The 21238-nt window shown below is 35.3% G+C and overlaps 1 protein-coding gene across 3 annotated transcripts in view; it reads left to right on the top strand.

Annotated features, from left to right (window-relative positions):
• The window catches only part of CUNH4orf33 (chromosome unknown C4orf33 homolog), a 21289-nt gene extending 6017 nt beyond the window's left edge, over positions 1-15272 (top strand). For all 3 annotated transcript variants that reach the window (XM_019662463.1, XM_019662385.1, XM_019662543.1), the window contains 5 exons: positions 6254-6434; positions 9109-9169; positions 11996-12047; positions 12215-12414; positions 14286-15272. In XM_019662463.1, coding sequence (XP_019518008.1) covers positions 6254-6434; positions 9109-9169; positions 11996-12047; positions 12215-12414; positions 14286-14391 — 600 coding nt within the window. In that variant the 3' untranslated portion in view covers positions 14392-15272. The remainder of the gene's footprint in view (positions 1-6253; positions 6435-9108; positions 9170-11995; positions 12048-12214; positions 12415-14285) is intronic.
• Positions 15273-21238: the final 5966 nt, after the last annotated feature.

Below are 21238 nucleotides of genomic sequence, written 5' to 3'. Positions count from 1 at the left end.
TATATATATATATATATATATATATATATATATATATATCACTATATTTGATTATAGTTGACATTGAGTGCTATTTTATATTAGTTTCAGATGCACAGCACAGTGGCCAGGCCTCCATACAACCCATGAAGTGATTGTAGTTTTTATTTTATACGTACTGACAAGTAATCTCACATATGAAATGAAAGCTGAAAGGTGACATGAAATTACACTGTTTCGGGTTTGCTATATGATCCCCTTCTAATGTTTCCTAATTAAGCTTCCAAACTTATCGTTCTGAAATACTCTTTATGGTGCCATTCCCACATACCACAAACCATCACTATCCCTAAGAGAAACTTCAAACCCTTTCTATAAGCTTTCAGGGTACTTATGAATTGGGCTATCATATTCCAGCAAAAGCTCTCGATTACGGAAAAGCAATGGTCTTACTGTCCATGCATACTCTCACCCATGTACCTTTTCTCATTCTATTCCCCGGGCTTCTAATTCACATATTTCAAGCTCGAAATCAGGTTCCATTTCTTCAAAGAAACCTTTGATGACTCTTCTAGTTCCTCTTAACATCTACTTTAGATATAGATATAGATACCATCTGTATAGCATGCATTTTGTCAGTTTTAAAGTATCATATGTTAAACATATGCAGTCTTTTACTGATAACAGAGCTGGCTACATACCAGCTTCCTTCTGGTGTACACACCAGTGTGACTTCTCTACTGGAGGTAGTACAGGTACCAATCTCAAAAAGTCCCAAACTCAACCCATCCACTTTTCTCATAAACCTGCTTCTTTCCGTAATTGCCCAATCTCAATCAATGAAAGTCTAGTAAAATGTGAGATTTGCCTGTTATCTTTCCCTCTCACTCTCCATATTTGGATGTATTTACAAAGCCCTACCAATTTCACCTCCTCCACGTTTCTCTAATTCAGTACCTCCTCCTCATTCCCACCATCTCTGCTATAGGTTAGGCCTTTATCATCTTTTACCTCAGCTAGCTAGGGCAGAGCCTCCTAAGTAGCCTTTTTGCCCTTAAGTCCATCTCCTTCTCTCTTGGAAGCCTGAGTGATCTATCTAAAATAAAAATTTAAACTCATCATTCAGCTGCTTAAAAACTTTCTCAGGCTTCTTCTCCTCCCAGGAAAAATTTTACCCTTCTTAATATGATCTCTGCATAAGATTTTTCATGACTTGACCCCTTATTCTCTCTGCAGCGTCACTTATTCCTACATTGAAAGGTTTGCTGATTTGCTAATTTGCTTATTGCTCTATGTACTACTTATCAAATATGGATATTGTTCCATGTGAAAAAATATTTAACTGTGTTTGATTTTAACAGCTGTGTTATAACCTATTGCATGGAATACATAAATTCCATAATTTATATATTAGATTTCCTATATAATAGAAGATTTATTTATGTAGTAGGCAATAATCCTATGTAATAGGAGATAATCATTTAGATAATTTCTAATTTTTGAGCAATACTTTGATGAGTAGCATTATACTTACTTCTTTTCCCAGTTGTCTGAGTATTTCCTTAGGACAAATTCCTAGAAGAAGATAATTGGGTCAAAGTCTGTATAATAATGTTGATTTCTTTACAACCTTACCAGCACTAAGGTTTATGACTCCTTTTAATTTATGGTACTCTGATCTGGAAAGATGTTATGATGATTTATTTCTAGGCAATGTCTATTTATTTTCTTTATCCCTTTTCCTATTAGGGATAGAGCTATAATTAAAAATCATGAATTAATTTATTTTATATTCTAAAGGAATAAAGAAATTATTTATTGTTGAAGCGTAATTAAATTTCTCAATATGCTATATTTCTGTTTTCAAAAGTTGTGGAAGCATTTTTCTTGAATGATATAACTGAACAGTATTTAGAAGTTGAACTTTGCCCGTAAGTATAAAATTTCTTTCTAGCTCATTACTATATAATTTGAACACATTGTTTTCTAGTTATAAATTAGTAAAACCCAATAAAAACTCACTAATTCCAATTAACTAGCGGAAATGCTAATCACAATTATACATAATTTATTATTTTCAAGTAAATGTATAATTTAAAATATATATTCAGAATATAGATTATGTTTGAAAATATTATGTTGACATTGTTTTCACTTTACTATGTAGTTGATTTTTCTAAAAAATTATAATTTTTTGCACAATGAAAAATCATTAAAAAACAGAAACTTATTATTTACTCTATAAATTTGCATTATTATGTATTAGCTGTTCAAAAATAAATATAAAATTGAACTAGTTTATGAAAATGTTTCTTTTAGAGAATTTTTTAAATGAAAAAAAAAGTTTTATTGGGCAATTGGGGGAGGGAACAGCGTTGGGGAATCGGGGAAGGGGAACAGACAAGTTGCTGTCATTTTGTTCTTCAGTCTAGTTGTGGAGGANTTTTTTTTTTTAGGTGAAACAATTTTATTTCACAGTTGTCTTTAAAACCACAAAGACACTATATTCTTTATATAAAAACATTAGTACAGATAACTATACTTTCTAGAAAATGATTATATAGACCCTCTCAAAGAAAAATGCATCACAATATATGGTTTAGAGTGAAGGGGATTGGAAAAAAATCACACCTGGACTGATTCTTAAAACATACCATGTCACCATTACAGATCTTTTGTTTCAAAGTATAGATTATTGTCATCAGTAGCATAAATTCTTTACCAGTCTTCTACTGATGAGTATTTAAGTTGCTTACAGTATGTTGTTATTCTAAACAATGTTGCAGTGAAAACTTTATACTGTGTCATACATATGTGCATGTATGAAACTTCTGGAACTGGAATTGTTGAGTCAAAGGATATTTGCATTTTTTTTGGGTAGATATTGAGGGATTGCTCTTGACAGGCTGTGCTGGTTGTGCCCCAACACCAATATGTGATTGTTTCTCAGTGTCCTCATTATCACAGTATGTTTTGATTTTGAAATGGTGGGATTTTTTCTTTTCTTTCTTTTTTTCTTTTTTTTTTATGGGGATAAGCTGACTTCTGCTTGTAATTTTGTTATTTTTATGTAGCCAAATGTATCTATCAGCCTTTTCTTATATATCTTCTGGGTTTGGAGTTATACTTTAAAAGGCTTTCATAAGACCATCTTTTTTAAAATCCTCCCATTTTTTTCTTGTTTTTATATGGTTTGATTTTTATGTTTCCATCTTTGATTGATTTAAAGCTTAGTTGGGTGTCGGGATCCAACTTGATTACATTGGACTGCAAAATGAACCAATTGATAATGGACCTTGTTGGTTAGCTCCATGAGGATCATTCTCAACTACCCTAGACTTCTTACTTATACTTTATTTCCCCAGCACCTGGCGTGGTGTCTGAAATAAAGTGAGTGGCTAATAAACTAAATTGAAAGGAAATTTCTAGATATGATGTATCTTCATAGTTATTTGCCACTGTTTTAGTATATAGTGTTGAGAGAGAGATTGATACCACTAACCACAGTTGGTTTCTCCTGCACAAGACCTGAGAATCATGAAATTTTAGATCCAGAGACTAGAACGTTTATTTACTCAACAAATAAATATTTCTTTTATTTACAGACATTCTAGCTGGGGAAGCAGAGACAATTAAAAAAATACATCATGTGGTATAAGTGCTGTGAATCAAAACAGAGCAGTGTATACAAACAGAGAATGACAGGGAGTCGAGTGCTGCTGGGAAGCACACTAGCCCAGGTTGTGAAGAACGTTGACTGTTTAATTGTCTCTGCTTTATGTGGACACGTGTGCAAACAAAGGAATTGAAAGATGATGGGAGTTAAGTCTCAGGAGACAGTCCTAAGTATCCCCAGGGTGTTGAAAAGAGTGCTAATTGTGTCTCTCTGGGTCCCTGTTGTCTTTAGATTGTAAACTAGTGGACAAGACTATTTAGGTTAATTTTGTTATAAACATTGTGCATACTTAGATTGACATGAGTGTTTTTTAAGCAGATGAACAAATTTGTTGTTCTGATAAGAAACTAAAGTCATTTTATGCAATTAAAGCCAAAATTCTGAGTATATTCTACCCTTGGACATGGCAGCATGGCACCCCTCCCTGATGGTGGCAGTCTAGTCAATATTTCTTGTATTAATAGTAATTTTCAGACAAAATTTCAGACTCAAAGAAATCTTAGGGGTAAAGCCAGAAGGAACCAGTAGAAAGACTTGGGGTATCACTACCCTATATTTTCTGCTTTTATCTTTTATTTATTCTTATCTCCCAGGTACAATTAGATGTGGAAGTAATTTGAAACCTAAAAAGTATACCTCACTCTGATCATGAGACCTACCATGTGTGCATGGAAGTGACCGGCCACTTTTAGGAGCTTGTCATGGGATATGGTTTAATTCCATGTAGAGACAGAAATGATGGAAAGAGCTGGGAGTTGAAAATTTTCTAGTGGAAACCCACTGTGTAGGATAGGGGTCCCTTAACATAGCAGCATTTTTGTAAGATGATGGTTGTATGGGGAATGAGTGAATCTGCAAAAATTCCCTGGTTGCTGAGCTATATTTTGCCAGGATTGCCAAGAATTGTCAAGCTCCAAGTTAGGAGAACACCATAGTCTCTCAGCATATTGGGTCCAGAATCAGATTTAATTAGCATTTTTAACATCTTGATTTATGCTTATTTCTTCCGATATGCTATGAAAAGGTACATACTAGTACCAAAATTTGGGGTAGAGGGTTATACACTTGTTTTTGAAGGAAGTGTCTTGATATTTCAACTAAAGAAAATAAATTTATTATTGACGTATTTTATTCCATGCTAGTCAGGACTAAATTTCACATAAATCAATTAATTTATACCATCTTATCACTCGCTGAGCATAATTCAATATAAATTGCTGACCTTATCCTTTTGCAATACCAGAACTACTTTTTAATTTTAGAAGTTAGCTATTAAAATTTGTTAGCGTGTAGTGAAAACTAGGAAAAGCTACACACTTTAGAAATAGATTTTTAGAGATGTTGGATTCCTTATGTGACACAGGTTACATATATGGCTCTCCCAAGGGTTGACACATAGTTGGTATTCAATACACACTCATTGAAATTAATGTATTCAAAATTTAGTAATGTTATTGCAGTAAAAATAACATATGAAGGAAGGAGATGCATTCAAAGACTTCAGATAGGTAAATTACCATCTGAAAATATCATCATTTCCTAATCAAGATTATCTTCTGAACAAGACATACGAACCTAGCTTAATTTGGGGAATCCACCACTCTTAAAATAAGGGTTTCATTTCCTTAAAGATCCCTGAAATGATTTCATCTGCGAAAACATGGCTGACATTGGTTCAGTTTCTTCATTTGCCAGCCATGTGACCTTGGACAAGTTTGTGTTTTCATTTGTAATGAGGATGATAATAGTTCCTTTTCAATTTTCTTGTGAAATTATATGAGATAATATTTATAAAATGCCTAATCCATAGTGTTCAACAAAATTTAATTTTGTTAACACAATATTATGTCCTTCCATTTGATCCTTAGAGAAACAATTTAAAATGTAGATACTGTTTCTGTCAAATATACTTAGCCTATTTCAAAGTTTAAATAATGGCAGATTTTTTCCCCATTTTTCAATTGGTGAGAAGGGATTAACCAAGCAAGAGGTCATTTAACATTTGAAATATCAGAAATTGAAAAGGCTGAGAAAATCTATATACCAAGACCAAGGAAGACAATATTAAAAACTCGATAACCTTCAAAGGTTGGAGCCCCCAATCCCAACCCAAAAAGTAAAAGATTTTAGCCAAAAGAATAAGTGTTGACAGCTGTATTTGTGCTGATTTATAGATTTTTTTTTATCAAATAGAATTTTACTGTAAAGATCTTGATTTCCTGGGGATACTTATAATTCAGACACCTGCGTATTTTACAATAAAACAAATGCCATGTTAACTCACAGTGCTTACAGTTGTTAAGTACATGAACAATTTATGCAGCGGACTTAATTACAGTTTTAAAAAATGATCTTGGACCTAGACTTAAAGCCTTAAAACTTTTAGGATCCAACTACCTATTTTACAACAGAGCTGTGTCCGTGATTCGCCATAACATTAACGGCTTTTTGACTCTCAGAACTGCGACCGGGCCACTCTGCCGCCTTCCTGCCTGCTATTTGGCATGGACATTTTCATTTCATTTCTAACTAAAGGAAACATTTGTATATTGTTAAAGAGTTTATTTTAATGGTTCTTTTTTTTCTTTGCGCCTACAGATGGATTTTAAAATTGAACACACTTGGGATGGCTTCCCAGTGAAGCATGAGCCAGTGTTTGTCAGGCTGAATCCAGGTGACAGAGGAGTGATGATGGAAGTTAGTGCACCATTTTTCAATGATCCTCCAGCCCCACCTGGGGAACCAGGAAAGCCTTTCAATGAACTATGGGATTATGAAGGTAAGTGGAAGTACTGTATTTTATTGCAAACATAAATCTTTTTATAATAACCTCGCACAGAACTATTATTTTATCTTGCTCTAAGGAAGTGAGGGCTTCTGAGCAACTGACATGTGCAGTTTCTGATATTTCCTACCAATCTCTCATTATGACTTTTTCACCATTACCTATGTGACTTCAACTACATAACCAGAACAGTGAAAAATGGCAATTACAAATCCAGATTTTTAAATTGCTGCCATATGTCCTTCCTTTACTTCTGTTACCTATTTTAAGAAGAGTTTAGCATTCCTGCTTTGTCTTTAAGTATCTTCACATTGCCACTTTAGCCTTATAAACCTTCTTTATGGATGTTTCAAGGTGTTTTACTTATTACAGAAACACTATCAACTTCAACATGAAATGTAGTTTTTTTTTTAATAGTCACATTCATTTTATTATATACTAAGAAAATACAGGAGCTCTGATTTCCTGACATAACAATTATTGTATAACAGTTTGCTGGATTGGTTGTAAAAGAGGGAGGATGATTAATATTTAGAATTTTATGTGAGAATAATGATTAAATAAGACCCCTAAACCTGAAAACATTCCAACCTTCAAATTATACATTTAATTGCCATGGCTGTATTTTTTTTTGGTTTGTTGCTCTTTTATTATTATTATTATTAGTAGTAGTAGTAGTCTTAGATGTACAAAACAACACAATGATTAGACATTTACACCTCACAAAGTGATACCCAACAAATCTACTACCCATCTGACACCGTAGATAGCTATTACAATATCATTGATTATATCTCCTATGCTGTACTTTACATCCCGTATATATATATATATATATATATATATATATATATATATCACTATATTTGATTATAGTTGACATTGAGTGCTATTTTATATTAGTTTCAGATGCACAGCACAGTGGCCAGGCCTCCATACAACCCATGAAGTGATTGTAGTTTTTATTTTATACGTACTGACAAGTAATCTCACATATGAAATGAAAGCTGAAAGGTGACATGAAATTACACTGTTTCGGGTTTGCTATATGATCCCCTTCTAATGTTTCCTAATTAAGCTTCCAAACTTATCGTTCTGAAATACTCTTTATGGTGCCATTCCCACATACCACAAACCATCACTATCCCTAAGAGAAACTTCAAACCCTTTCTATAAGCTTTCAGGGTACTTATGAATTGGGCTATCATATTCCAGCAAAAGCTCTCGATTACGGAAAAGCAATGGTCTTACTGTCCATGCATACTCTCACCCATGTACCTTTTCTCATTCTATTCCCCGGGCTTCTAATTCACATATTTCAAGCTCGAAATCAGGTTCCATTTCTTCAAAGAAACCTTTGATGACTCTTCTAGTTCCTCTTAACATCTACTTTAGATATAGATATAGATACCATCTGTATAGCATGCATTTTGTCAGTTTTAAAGTATCATATGTTAAACATATGCAGTCTTTTACTGATAACAGAGCTGGCTACATACCAGCTTCCTTCTGGTGTACACACCAGTGTGACTTCTCTACTGGAGGTAGTACAGGTACCAATCTCAAAAAGTCCCAAACTCAACCCATCCACTTTTCTCATAAACCTGCTTCTTTCCGTAATTGCCCAATCTCAATCAATGAAAGTCTAGTAAAATGTGAGATTTGCCTGTTATCTTTCCCTCTCACTCTCCATATTTGGATGTATTTACAAAGCCCTACCAATTTCACCTCCTCCACGTTTCTCTAATTCAGTACCTCCTCCTCATTCCCACCATCTCTGCTATAGGTTAGGCCTTTATCATCTTTTACCTCAGCTAGCTAGGGCAGAGCCTCCTAAGTAGCCTTTTTGCCCTTAAGTCCATCTCCTTCTCTCTTGGAAGCCTGAGTGATCTATCTAAAATAAAAATTTAAACTCATCATTCAGCTGCTTAAAAACTTTCTCAGGCTTCTTCTCCTCCCAGGAAAAATTTTACCCTTCTTAATATGATCTCTGCATAAGATTTTTCATGACTTGACCCCTTATTCTCTCTGCAGCGTCACTTATTCCTACATTGAAAGGTTTGCTGATTTGCTAATTTGCTTATTGCTCTATGTACTACTTATCAAATATGGATATTGTTCCATGTGAAAAAATATTTAACTGTGTTTGATTTTAACAGCTGTGTTATAACCTATTGCATGGAATACATAAATTCCATAATTTATATATTAGATTTCCTATATAATAGAAGATTTATTTATGTAGTAGGCAATAATCCTATGTAATAGGAGATAATCATTTAGATAATTTCTAATTTTTGAGCAATACTTTGATGAGTAGCATTATACTTACTTCTTTTCCCAGTTGTCTGAGTATTTCCTTAGGACAAATTCCTAGAAGAAGATAATTGGGTCAAAGTCTGTATAATAATGTTGATTTCTTTACAACCTTACCAGCACTAAGGTTTATGACTCCTTTTAATTTATGGTACTCTGATCTGGAAAGATGTTATGATGATTTATTTCTAGGCAATGTCTATTTATTTTCTTTATCCCTTTTCCTATTAGGGATAGAGCTATAATTAAAAATCATGAATTAATTTATTTTATATTCTAAAGGAATAAAGAAATTATTTATTGTTGAAGCGTAATTAAATTTCTCAATATGCTATATTTCTGTTTTCAAAAGTTGTGGAAGCATTTTTCTTGAATGATATAACTGAACAGTATTTAGAAGTTGAACTTTGCCCGTAAGTATAAAATTTCTTTCTAGCTCATTACTATATAATTTGAACACATTGTTTTCTAGTTATAAATTAGTAAAACCCAATAAAAACTCACTAATTCCAATTAACTAGCGGAAATGCTAATCACAATTATACATAATTTATTATTTTCAAGTAAATGTATAATTTAAAATATATATTCAGAATATAGATTATGTTTGAAAATATTATGTTGACATTGTTTTCACTTTACTATGTAGTTGATTTTTCTAAAAAATTATAATTTTTTGCACAATGAAAAATCATTAAAAAACAGAAACTTATTATTTACTCTATAAATTTGCATTATTATGTATTAGCTGTTCAAAAATAAATATAAAATTGAACTAGTTTATGAAAATGTTTCTTTTAGAGAATTTTTTAAATGAAAAAAAAAGTTTTATTGGGCAATTGGGGGAGGGAACAGCGTTGGGGAATCGGGGAAGGGGAACAGACAAGTTGCTGTCATTTTGTTCTTCAGTCTAGTTGTGGAGGATGTCGCTTCACTGGCCCATGTTGGTATTGTGATCATTGTGCTCTTCCCGGCTGAGGCAGATCAGTCGCTGGCCATTGAACCGCCGCTCACGGAGGCTCACAGCAGCTCATACTGACTGCTGGCTACTCCCGTTGGCTGCCGGCCACTCACAGTAGCTTATGGCAGCCCCCGTCAGCCCCACTGCAGCCTATGCCATTGCCGGTGACTCACAGCAGCCCAGCTCCAGGTGGAGCTGTTGTTCACCATCTTAGCTTTAGAGGGTGCAGCATCACTAGCCCATGTAGGATCTGAACTGGCGGCCTTGCTGCTCGGAGCTCCCGCTCCTAAGCCAACTCTTAACCAATGAGCTAGTCGGCTGGCCCACAGAGAATTTTTTTAATGACTAGATTAAACTTTAATTTTATGTATTCCGTAATAATGTGTTCATGCATTCCTTTATTTATTCATCATTCATTTGTTGAGTGTATACTATGTCATTTTGCATTCAGTGTCAGGGATAAAAATTAAATCACATATGGCTTTTCCTAGACTCATTTAAAGTATTAACCATGGACTCTCTTTGTTCAAACTTAATCATTCCCTTGGGAAACTTCTTTACCTGGTTGACAATTTTTGTCCTGTAGTCATGAAAAAGTAAATTTATGTCCACCTCTCACCTATATTATAACACATTTTAAATTGGTAAAATATATAATAGTGAAAAATTTCTTTGCATTGTGATTATTCATTTTAAATGCCTCTTGGTATCTAATACCCAGTAGCCTTTCCCCCCCCCATTTGTGGGCTGGACAGAGAGTCCCAAACAGTTGATTTAAATGAGATTTTAGAGGTCATTTTTTTCCCCTTATTTTGATTTCTTGCTAACTGTAATGTGGAAAATCTCACCATTTGCAATTATATATTTCAGAAATAACCCTATATCTTTGTTTGTCACTTTTCAACTAACATGCCAAAATCTTTCATTGAAAAATATGATTAATTCTTCTGAACTGTCATGTAAGGTAAACTAAATTTAGCCTCTTGTGTGATTATTTTCACCATATAGGTGAGAAAGCTAAGGAAAATAGATTTATAACTTGTCTACAGGACAGTAAAGAACTTGTATCTGCTAGAATTCTATAATTTTATCCTTAGTTTTACTTTTACTAGATGAAAATATCACTTTATTTTCATAAAGTGATGACCTGGCACTGGATGAATAGGATAATTCGATTATTGTTTCTTAAAGAAATTGCACAATAACCATTATATACAAAATTAATAAATTCTAAAAGTTAAAAAAATCTTCAGAGTAGTTTGGTTTTTTTATATACAACAAGACAGTCAATAATCAAGAATCTTGATGTTGCTTCAGGCAATTAACTGGAACAATTAATATCTTGGAAAGCAAGGTGAAGAATATTGTTGTAATTTGCAAGAACTTTTATTTCTAGGATATTCTTAAGCTTGCATAATAACAATAAAAATAGTAGAGGAGAAAAATGCTTGTCTTGTGTTCAAATAGTTTGCTGAAGGTAATCCTCCCTGAAAAGCTCACAAAAGACTATCTATGTAGAAATGTTTAGATAGTCTTTTCCAGAGACAATAAATTAGTTTCCTGTAACTACTTGAAATCCTGTGATTCTTATTGACCTGGCTAGACCCAATTATGCTCTTATTAATTTCCTTTTTGAGAATATATTGTGTCTGTCTTTGAAAATGTGACATCAGTGTCTAAACTAATGGTTGAAAGCAGGAACACACAAGAGACAGACAGGTGGAGGACAGTTGGGTGAGAGAGTAGACACAAATTAAAATTTTCAGCATGTTGACTAGTTGTAGGCAAACTATATTTTGTATTTTTTGCCTTCCTTATGAGCTTCAAGACAATTTTCTTATAGAAATAACCTTTAGTAAAATTGCTGGATTCAAATTGGAAATTGGTGCCAAATTCCCTTAAGGTACTTTAGTTTTTGAAACCAGTTTTATTATAAACTCCAATACCATGATATTCCCCTCCCTTTTGCATATTTTGCATCATCTAAAACAATTGAAGTCTTTTATGTATTTTCTTATTTGAAGAATATAAAAAAGCAATCTTAACATGTGTAACTTTATGTATGTGACTATAATTGCCTGGAAAATGGTAAACTCAAAGATGTCATTTCTAAGTAACTGAATATATTGGCTCTTCCTATAATTATCCAACATTCATATTGCATCTTTTAATTATTTGGAAATTTAGTTACAAATAGTCACATTGCAGATATGAAGAATGGTGAAGAAAATGATGTTTGTTTCTTTCAAACACTCATGAACAATTTTAATTTTGACAGTCATGGACAGCATTTGGTGCTTTTACTCTCTGGAAGAAGAAATGTGTGGAAAGTAAGTAATAAAAATATGAGACAAAATCCTTAAGTGTACAAGATATATATAGATATAGATATAGATATATAAAATATATTTATGTATATATATATATATATATATATATATATGTTTAAAGTATAAATCTGAATTTACCTTTTGTATTTCACATGTTGTTTCTATAGCAAGAACTTGCTCTATCATTCCAAGTATCCAGAGGAGAGACAAAATGGGAAGGCAGAACTTATCTCCCTTGGAGTTATTTCCCACCAAATGTGACAAAATTCAATTCATTTGCAATCCATGGATCAAAAGATAAAAGACGCTATGAAGCTCTTTACCCTGTACCTCAGCATGAACTGCAACAAGGACAAAAACCTGACTTGTAAGTAGGAAACCAATGAAGAGATGTTCCAACTGTGAGCTTTTTGGAAATTAATTCTTGGTGGGGCGGTGATAACTGCTCTTGGTCAAAGAAGACGTATGTGGACAAGTGCCTAGTAGGGAGCTGCATTTCCTGATGGTCCTCAGAATATACTTGACAGACGGACTTCGGACAGACTTTGTCTCTCTTACTATCAATACAGCGTTTATATTTCCATAGCAGTGTGAGAAAAATCTTGCTTAGTAAATATTGCAACAGCTGCTGTGGAAGTATGGCTGCACATTCTTTTATGACCCCTTTCAGAGCTAGATGGCCAGTGGCATCCTGATTTCTGGTGTGAACAAAGGGTTAATAAATTATTTCCCTTGCTGCTGGAGAATGGAAACAACCTTTAGTTAACTCTCTAGCCCTCTACCCCTGGTAACCTCATAAGGGTAAAAATGTCAACCAGGTTTCTAGGCTTATGATAAAACTGACTCCTAAAGGGTAAGCTGCATCTGGACTGATGTTATTATGAATAAACTATAAATACCTGATGGGGACAGCATGGCTTTGGATTCCACCCTGTGAGGACCCTGGAAGCTATGCCTGTGGACTTATTACAGGAGATACTGGCTCCTGTGGGGCAGCAGGCATGTAAGCTAAGGTATCTCCTACACTTGCCCAATTTGAAGCTGTCACCAAAGGAGAATATAGACCCTGGCCAGCCTCCTGAGTGCTTCATGGACTGCAGCAAATACTGCTCCATGGGAGGAAAGCCTGATGCCGTCCTGGGCCAAGCTGGGATTTGCGCTCTGTATCTCTGAGAGTGCTCAGTGTGGCCGAGACAGTCTGGCGGGCCTGCCTTCAGAGATGTCCTAGTGGGCTGTGCACCGTGGCAGACGGGCTTTCCTGCCTTGTCACCCTTGTGAAGTGCGGTCCTGTCTGCCTTCTCCTTCCTGTCATGCTCTTCACGTTACCTTCATCTCTTCTAGCCTATTCCTTTATCCGGCCGGACACACTTTCCCCTTTTCCTTTGGCTTTTCTCCCCCGTCCTGACCCTTTCTGACTAGCCTCTTTCTCGCGTCCTTCACTGTCAGCTCCCTAACCTCGCCATCTGGGATTAGCAGTTGTGACTCAGTGGTTTAGTCTTCAGGTGGGCAGAATGGGACAAAAATATAGATGCAAATGACTCAGGCCCTCACACCGAGGTGGCTTGTTTCTGTGGCTCTTTACCACCTAATGCCTCTTTGCACTCAGGCTCCCCATTTATACGTTATTGGAGGCTTACCCGAGGTAAAGTGTGATTATTCACTGGCTCGGACAGAGCGAAGGCGCGTGATTTCCCACAGAGCTGAGTTCTGCTGTTAGCAAACCTTGCTCTCCTATTAAGCCACAATAGAAATCTCTATAATGGTTAAATGGTGTTCCTGGAAAGCAAAGAACTAAGATTAACACTCTTTTACACTAACTTCCTTTGCTTTGGCCAAGGAGTCTGTCCTCTAACCCCTGGAATTGAAACTTTTTAAGACAGTTGTTTTAATGGCTGATATAAACTATATCAAAATTTAAATATGAAAATATTTGTAAGGTTATAATATGGTTTAAGGCTAGATGGAATGAGTCAGATTTTGAGGGTCGATTTTTATTTCTCTCCTCAGCTGGGAGGCAGCTGTTTGTAGAATTGAAAGGGGAGGGCTTTGGAATGTGGGTGAATGTTTTCAGAGAGCTTGAGTGAGAAAATTGTACATATAGAATATATCGTACCTTTGGTATTCTTAAGATAGAATGTTGTCTTATCACAGATGTGACAAAATGAATAGTCCTTCAGGAAAACTTTTCACAAATGCATAACTCATTTCAATTCCCACCTTCTTTTCCTTTGCATTTAGCCATCGTCTGGAATACTTCAAGCTTTTCAGTTTTAACACAGTGCTTGGAGAAGAATGGAAACAACCAGAATCAGACCTCTGGCTCACAGAGAAACCCAATGTATAGGAGTATAGTAGAGGAGCATATCAATCATTTCTTCTCTATGCCTTTTAAGGTAAATAGATAATAAGTATAATCTCTTTCAAGATACCAGGAATGTATTTCAACGATAAATATTTTCAGAAAGGTCAGTGAAAGAAAGGTGTCTCTCTGGCAAATTGTGTATAAATTAACAAGAACATTGAAAGTTTATAGGTGATTTTATCTATATAGTTAAAATATTTCTCAGAGTCACTTAGTCCAGAAGCCATCATGTCAGTGCGTTCTGCCATCTGCCTTGCATCACCATTACCCCAGATAATGTCAATCAAAATCTGTCAATCAAAATCATTGTTTCTCTTCCCACTTACCTGACCCTCAGCCAGCCTAAGACCATCTTATTTGCACATTTTTGAGCTTCCTGTAATATCCATGAAGTCTTTACTCAGAATCATCTGTCCATTCTTGAAACGAGTGAAACCCAATGACCTATTTCGGTTGAACAGACACACACCTGTTAAGGCATCCGTAGGGTACATGTGTTATTTCACTCACTGTTTTTCCCGTCCTGTGACTGATTTTACTCTGTTGAAGGAAATGGAATGAAGTAGTCTTGAATGCAGGCAACAGATTCTGCTTTTGTTTACCAAGAAATGCCGTTTTCTTAATGATATTAAATGAGGTGTTAAAATATCTTCATTTTATCTTGTAAACATCAAACATCCCTGGTCTAGAATTTTTGAATTTTCTGTTATATTTCAGAGCTTGAAGCCATTTAGTAGATCATCTATGAACTTCACTGAATGTGGTCCTTTTCCAGCATTCTCAGTTTTATTATCATTCTTGCAGAAGAACCTAGGTACAGATACCTACTTGCCTACCCAACAACATACTTTCTCCTCTTCTTCACTAATAGAACTTTAATTTTTAGGGCTGTGCTCAAAAACAACATTTTCCAGATTCCTTTCCAGATAGAAACAACCCTATAAAAGCAGTTCATGTCAGTGAGATATACATATACAGTGTTTCATGGGGCTTCAAGAAAAAATGCTTTAAAGATGAAAGACAGCTGCCATATACCTTTTGTCCTTGCCCCACTCCCCGCTTTCTCCTGAAATGCAGAATGAATAGCTGAGGTAACACACTAGTATCATCGTGTCAATGAGGAGCCAACCCAGGGAAGGCTGGGCCAAAGCACAAAGGAGCCTGGGTTCCAAGGAGCACAAGAGAGTAATCTCTTTGGACTGCCTACCTACAGACTTCTCTCTACAGGAGAAAATAAACTGCCTAATTTGTTCCTGCAAAGTGATCTATAGATTCAGTGCATCCAAGTTAAAAATCCTAGAAGGCTTTTTGGGGTAGAAATTGACAAGCTGATTTTAATTGTATGTGGAAATGCAAAGGACCTCAAATAGCCAAAAACAATTTTGAAAAACAACCAAGGTGGAAGACTTATGCTACCTGACTTAAAGACTTATTACTAAGCTTTAGTAGTGAAGACAATATGACCTTGGCATAAATTTAGACAAATATATCGATGGGACAGAATAGAGAAACCAGAAAGAGAACTATATATGGTCAATTGATTTTGTAGCAAGGTGCCAATGTATCTTAAAAGGAAAAGGACAATCTTTTTAACAAATGGTGTTGGAATAACTGGAAATAACATGAAAAAAACAAAAAACAAAAACACAACCTTGACTTCTACCTAACATCCTAACAGAAAAATTAACCTAAAGGTGACTGGTACAATAAAAATTCCAGGAGAAAATCTTCACAATTTGGAGGAGACTAATTTCAAATAGGACATAAAAACCACTAATTTAAAAATGGGAAAAAATTGATAAATTAGAGTTCATCAAAATTAAAAGCTTTTCCTCATCAAAATCCTCCATTAAGAATGTGAAAAAGCAAGCCATAGATTGGGATAAAATATTCAAAGTAAACATATGTGACAGAGGACTCTTACCCATTATATATAAAGAACCGCAAATCAGTAATAAAAAGACAAGCCCGTTGAGGAGCAAAAGACTTGAACAGACACTTGACAGAGGAAAATATATACAAAAGGCCAAGAAGTATATAAAAGACTCAGCCTCACTTATCATCACAGAAATGTGAATTAAAACCACAGCAAGATACCTAAATGACTAAAATTGCAGAATACACGTCATGGCTAATGGGCGAACATTGGAGAACAACGGTCAATTCCAAGCACTAATGAGAACGGGGGGAACTGGGAACTTTCACACGATGGGTGGGAATGTGAAATGCTAGGAACACTTTGGAACTATTTGGCTGTATCTAGTAAAGTTAAACGGACACCTACCCTGCGATTCAGCAGTTTCATTCTTAGGTACGCTCAGGAGAAATGAATGTTTATAGCAACTTGATTCCTAACAGCGGAAAACTGTGGACAATCAAATTCCCATCCACAGGAGGATGGATAATATGATATAGTCAGACAATGGAATACTACGCATCAAAAGAATGGCCTATTGATATATGCAATACCAGAATGAACCTCAAAAGCATTATGTTGAGCAAAATAAACCAGATGCAAAATACTGTATAATTATTTCTACAAAGGTCAGTTATAGGCAAAAGTAGGCTATAGTGAACTGATGTGGCTGCTCTGTGTAAGGATGGGATTCAAATTACCTGGACAAGGGGCATGCGGGAATTTTCTGGGGTGTCGAATGTTTTGTGTCTTGGTCTGGGTGATGGTCTGTACCTGCATACATTTGTCAACATTCCTTGAGCTGTATATATTTTAAGGTGTTTGATTTCACTGTATGTAAAATATACCTTAATAAAATACTATTATAAAATCAGCTGTAAATTCAGTGGATTTCACTTCAAGCTTATGCTGTTCCATTAAATAATCATTAGTACTGCTGGTTAAATGTGACTTACGAACTAAGTTGTTTTCATTTATTAAGTATGTTCTCTATCTGAAAAGAGAGCTGGTGTAAGATAAATTCTGACTTTTACAAAAAGTGCTATAACTACATATGATGGCATCTAAGATAAATTCAGAAATGATTTTATATTGACAATAACAACTGACAATTTGATATGGTAACAATCTACCAGTTTTGGATAGGAAAACTGTATTTAAAATAACCTAGGATGATTTATTTATGTTACCTGAAATAATTTTATAAATACATATAAAATTATTAGAACAAAAAATAAGATAAATTTTAGAGTATCCTGATTTTAGAAGTGAATCAATCGCAGGTTAAGATATAAATCATAACTATTTATAATATGGGGGAAAGTAATGCCCAAATATTCTAGACCACAATCACAACCATATAAAATATTGAATGTCATGGGCTTCCTGAAACCTCTTATGTTTCTCTTTTTATCTGTTTAGATGGTTTTTAAACATTTCAACTTTTTTTTCATTTTGATAAGAGATATATTCCTTCTTCCAATACTGAGCAAGCAAAAACACATTATATAAACATTTTCTTTTGAAAGGAACATGAAGTTTAACCACAGAATTTTGGAAAATTTGTCCATTAATAAGATACAAATGGTACACCCTATTGAAACTTAACATTTGAGAGTGGGTGTTTATAATAGCTGTTTCAATCTGTTTTTCAACTTCAGGAATGAGAATGAATAATCCTTTGTTTAATGTATCATAAATGTATTTCCTCGCTGTGTTTTGAATTGTTCACTACAGTGTCATGCGAATTCCCTCTTCTCACCACCTAAATAGATTACACAGTGAGTGCTTTTTCATGCTTCCCTCCACACCCCTACCCACACCCACACCAGTAAAGTGAAAGTCACACAATCCAGGGGACTATATTCTTTGTAGTTTTAGCCCTAAAATACTTTTTATTGACATTCAGAAGTTTTTGATACAGAAAAAATGATTGTTCTTCTCCTTCTCTTCCTCCTTTTTAAAAAAAATGTTAGACTTTTGGGACAGGAAGTAATCCGATGTTGAAAAAGTGTACCAAATAGTTGAAGCAATTACAGTAAGTGGGCCTGCAGCGCTTTTACTCATGCCTCAAAGCCCAACGCTCATCTCCTCTTTCCCATTTAATTTTCCATAGCATTTTACATGTTGCTTTATTAGAGCACTTACCCCAGTGCATTAGGAAGCTCTTCTGAGCCCCGTCCAGCCCTCTCAGCCAAGCTTTTACTCCAGCCACCGCAGCACTCAGTGAGTGGACAGCGCCTTGCCTCGCTGCACTGCGGGCCCCTTGCTTCCGGCCCTAGGGCTTGACTGCTGCCTCAGCTGTGGACACTAGAGGGGCCCACTTCGCCTTCTCACAGAAACTACCCAGCATATGTGACAGCACTAATGCCTCACAGACAACTCTTGACCAAGGAGGACAGGAGTCAGTGGCTGAATACTCAGTGTCTTTTATTCCTCAGGTTGACAATTCTGAGCTCCCTTCCTCATAGCTCCGCAGAGGGTCCCTAAAGGGATCATACCCCAGTTGCCTATAGCAGTGACCAACTAATAACACGCCTCATTTTGCCTTCCCTCATTTCCCGGTTTGCTCTTTCTCATTCCTTCCTCCTGTGTGGAATTACCTAAGCACAATCAACTTACAGCAAGCCTTTGTCCCAAGTTGCCTTCACGGGGAACCCAGGCTAAGTCAGTCATTACCTGATACTGTAAATAAAAACAAACAAACCAAAACCATAGAAGCAAAAAGATGTTCATAAGCCCTTCATTTCTACGTTGCACATACACTCATAGAGGAGTGTTCAAGCCACTCCTTATTAATAAGCCACTTGCAAAGAGAGACACTTTTTCCCCCAGGCCCCTCGTGGGTATCAATGTCACTGTGGCAGGTGTATGTTGGTGGTGGACAACTAGTGGCTAATCTAAATGCACATCTGAGTATTTATCACAAATAGGGAGTGAATCAGATCATAGTAGAATATTAGGAAGAAACCCCAGGCTGCATCTATACTAAATGCTTTTCCTAACTTGGTATTTGGGAAAGATCAAAAGACAAGCTTTAGAAGATATGAAAACTCTGGCCACCAGACTTCATGCCCTTGAGTAACTTGCAATAACTATAATAGCCTTTTATCTCTATTTATCAGAAACTGAAGTAATTTAGCAGTAACGTATTCCACATGATCGTAAAGTCGACCTGTGTAGAAAGCCTAAGGTCGTGAATGTCTGCATTCCTGTTCTTAAAGTTTTATTGTAAGCAGCAGTGACAGTGCATCTTTTTTTCCTTTCTGAGAAGACTGTCTTCTTTCAAAAATAATGAAGTAGAATGATTTATATCAGTGACTTTTCAAACTGTAGGTTGCAAATCCATTAGGGAGTGGATTATGGAATCTTACATAGTGTGTTATAATCCACAAATAATTAAATAGAATTAAAAACATCAAAGTGCATCACATTTACTAAGTGCATATGTTGTTTCAAGAGTTTTGTTCTTATTTAGGATCTAGTCACAAAAGTTCAAAAATCCATCAATTTAGAGTGTTTACAGAGCACAAGCTTTAAACACTTTGGTTTACAATATTATATTTTGAGTAAGATTCTCAATGACTAATGACTGAAAGATTTGGAGGGGAACCTACGACAAACATGTCTCCAGTGCAGCTTAAAAACTAGAAAGAAATATGGCCTTTTACTTTTCAATTTGATTTTATTTGTAAATGGAAAAAACCCATGTGATAAATAAGAATTGCATAGATAGCCCCTCAAATTTTGAATATATTCATTGGAAGTGATCCCTTTTCAAAGCATGTAACTCCTTTTCTAATCTATAAATTAGGATGCTTTGGGTTTCAAGTAAAAGTAAGCTCAACTCAAACCAGCTGAAACAATAAAAGGAGGTATGATGGACTTTGGCAGTTTGATGTAGAGGTTGACAATCTCACTGTGTAATCAGGTTTCTAGCTCCATTTATATGTGACTTTCTTGCTCTGCCATCTTCTAGGTCATCTTCATCCAAAGACAGCTTTCTTTTTTGTATATGAAATCACTGTGGTTGTCACGCTCTCACAATGATAAGCCACAATATCCAGCACAAGAGAAAATACTCAATGATTTATGACACTGTTATAGATGTTTTCCTTCTTTTATACACACAGTACATAATACACACAACAGATTGAATAAAACAACACCATCAACAACAATTTTTTTCTGCCATCTGGATGTTGATAATTGAATTCCCACGCTTTCATCTGTCTCCTGCATTTTCTGTGAATTACATCTAGAACCTTGATAACATTCAGGTTCAATTTTTCGTAAGAGTATTTCATAGATGGTGTTGTGTTCTTCTATTAAGAGATGCATAATGTCTGGTTGGTCTTTATCATGTGGTGTTAGGAGCCATTGAGGAGCATTTCCTAAACCCCTGAATTCATTGGGGTTTGCAGTATGTCAGTAATCCAATTCTGTCCTTACTTCCTTATTTCTTAGCTGGAATACTTGTATAAAATAATTATCCCAATTCAACTATTTGGATACCAAGAAGCATTGTTTTTATAGGATAAATGCTGATTCTTTTCTTTTACTTAATAGTTTTCTGAATAACGGGTTCTCTAGCAAGCTCCAAAGATGACCAATGGTGTGTTTTTAAGTATCTTTATGAACTCATGGATTGAAAATAGTTTATGTGTATTAGTCCATTGCAGTTGTCTCATTGATGATCAAAGTGTTCCATCTTTGGCGAGTGGGAGAGTTTTTATATTGGCTCCTAAGGCATTTGACATGACCTTAGTAGTCCTTAATAGCTTTTTTGCTTTCTGATATGACAAAATGTTCAAGGCGCATCTTGAATATTGCCTGCTATGTCTATAGAGCTGGCCATTTCTCCAGTAAGTCTTGGTTTCTCTCAGTGGCAAATGATATTTAGAGACCACTATT

Source organism: Hipposideros armiger, unplaced genomic scaffold (genome assembly GCF_001890085.2).
Source record: "Hipposideros armiger isolate ML-2016 unplaced genomic scaffold, ASM189008v1 scaffold_1, whole genome shotgun sequence".
NCBI lineage: Eukaryota > Metazoa > Chordata > Mammalia > Chiroptera > Hipposideridae > Hipposideros > Hipposideros armiger.
The sequence above is the reverse complement of the archived record's forward strand: the minus strand, read 5'-3'. Positions and strand labels throughout refer to the sequence as shown.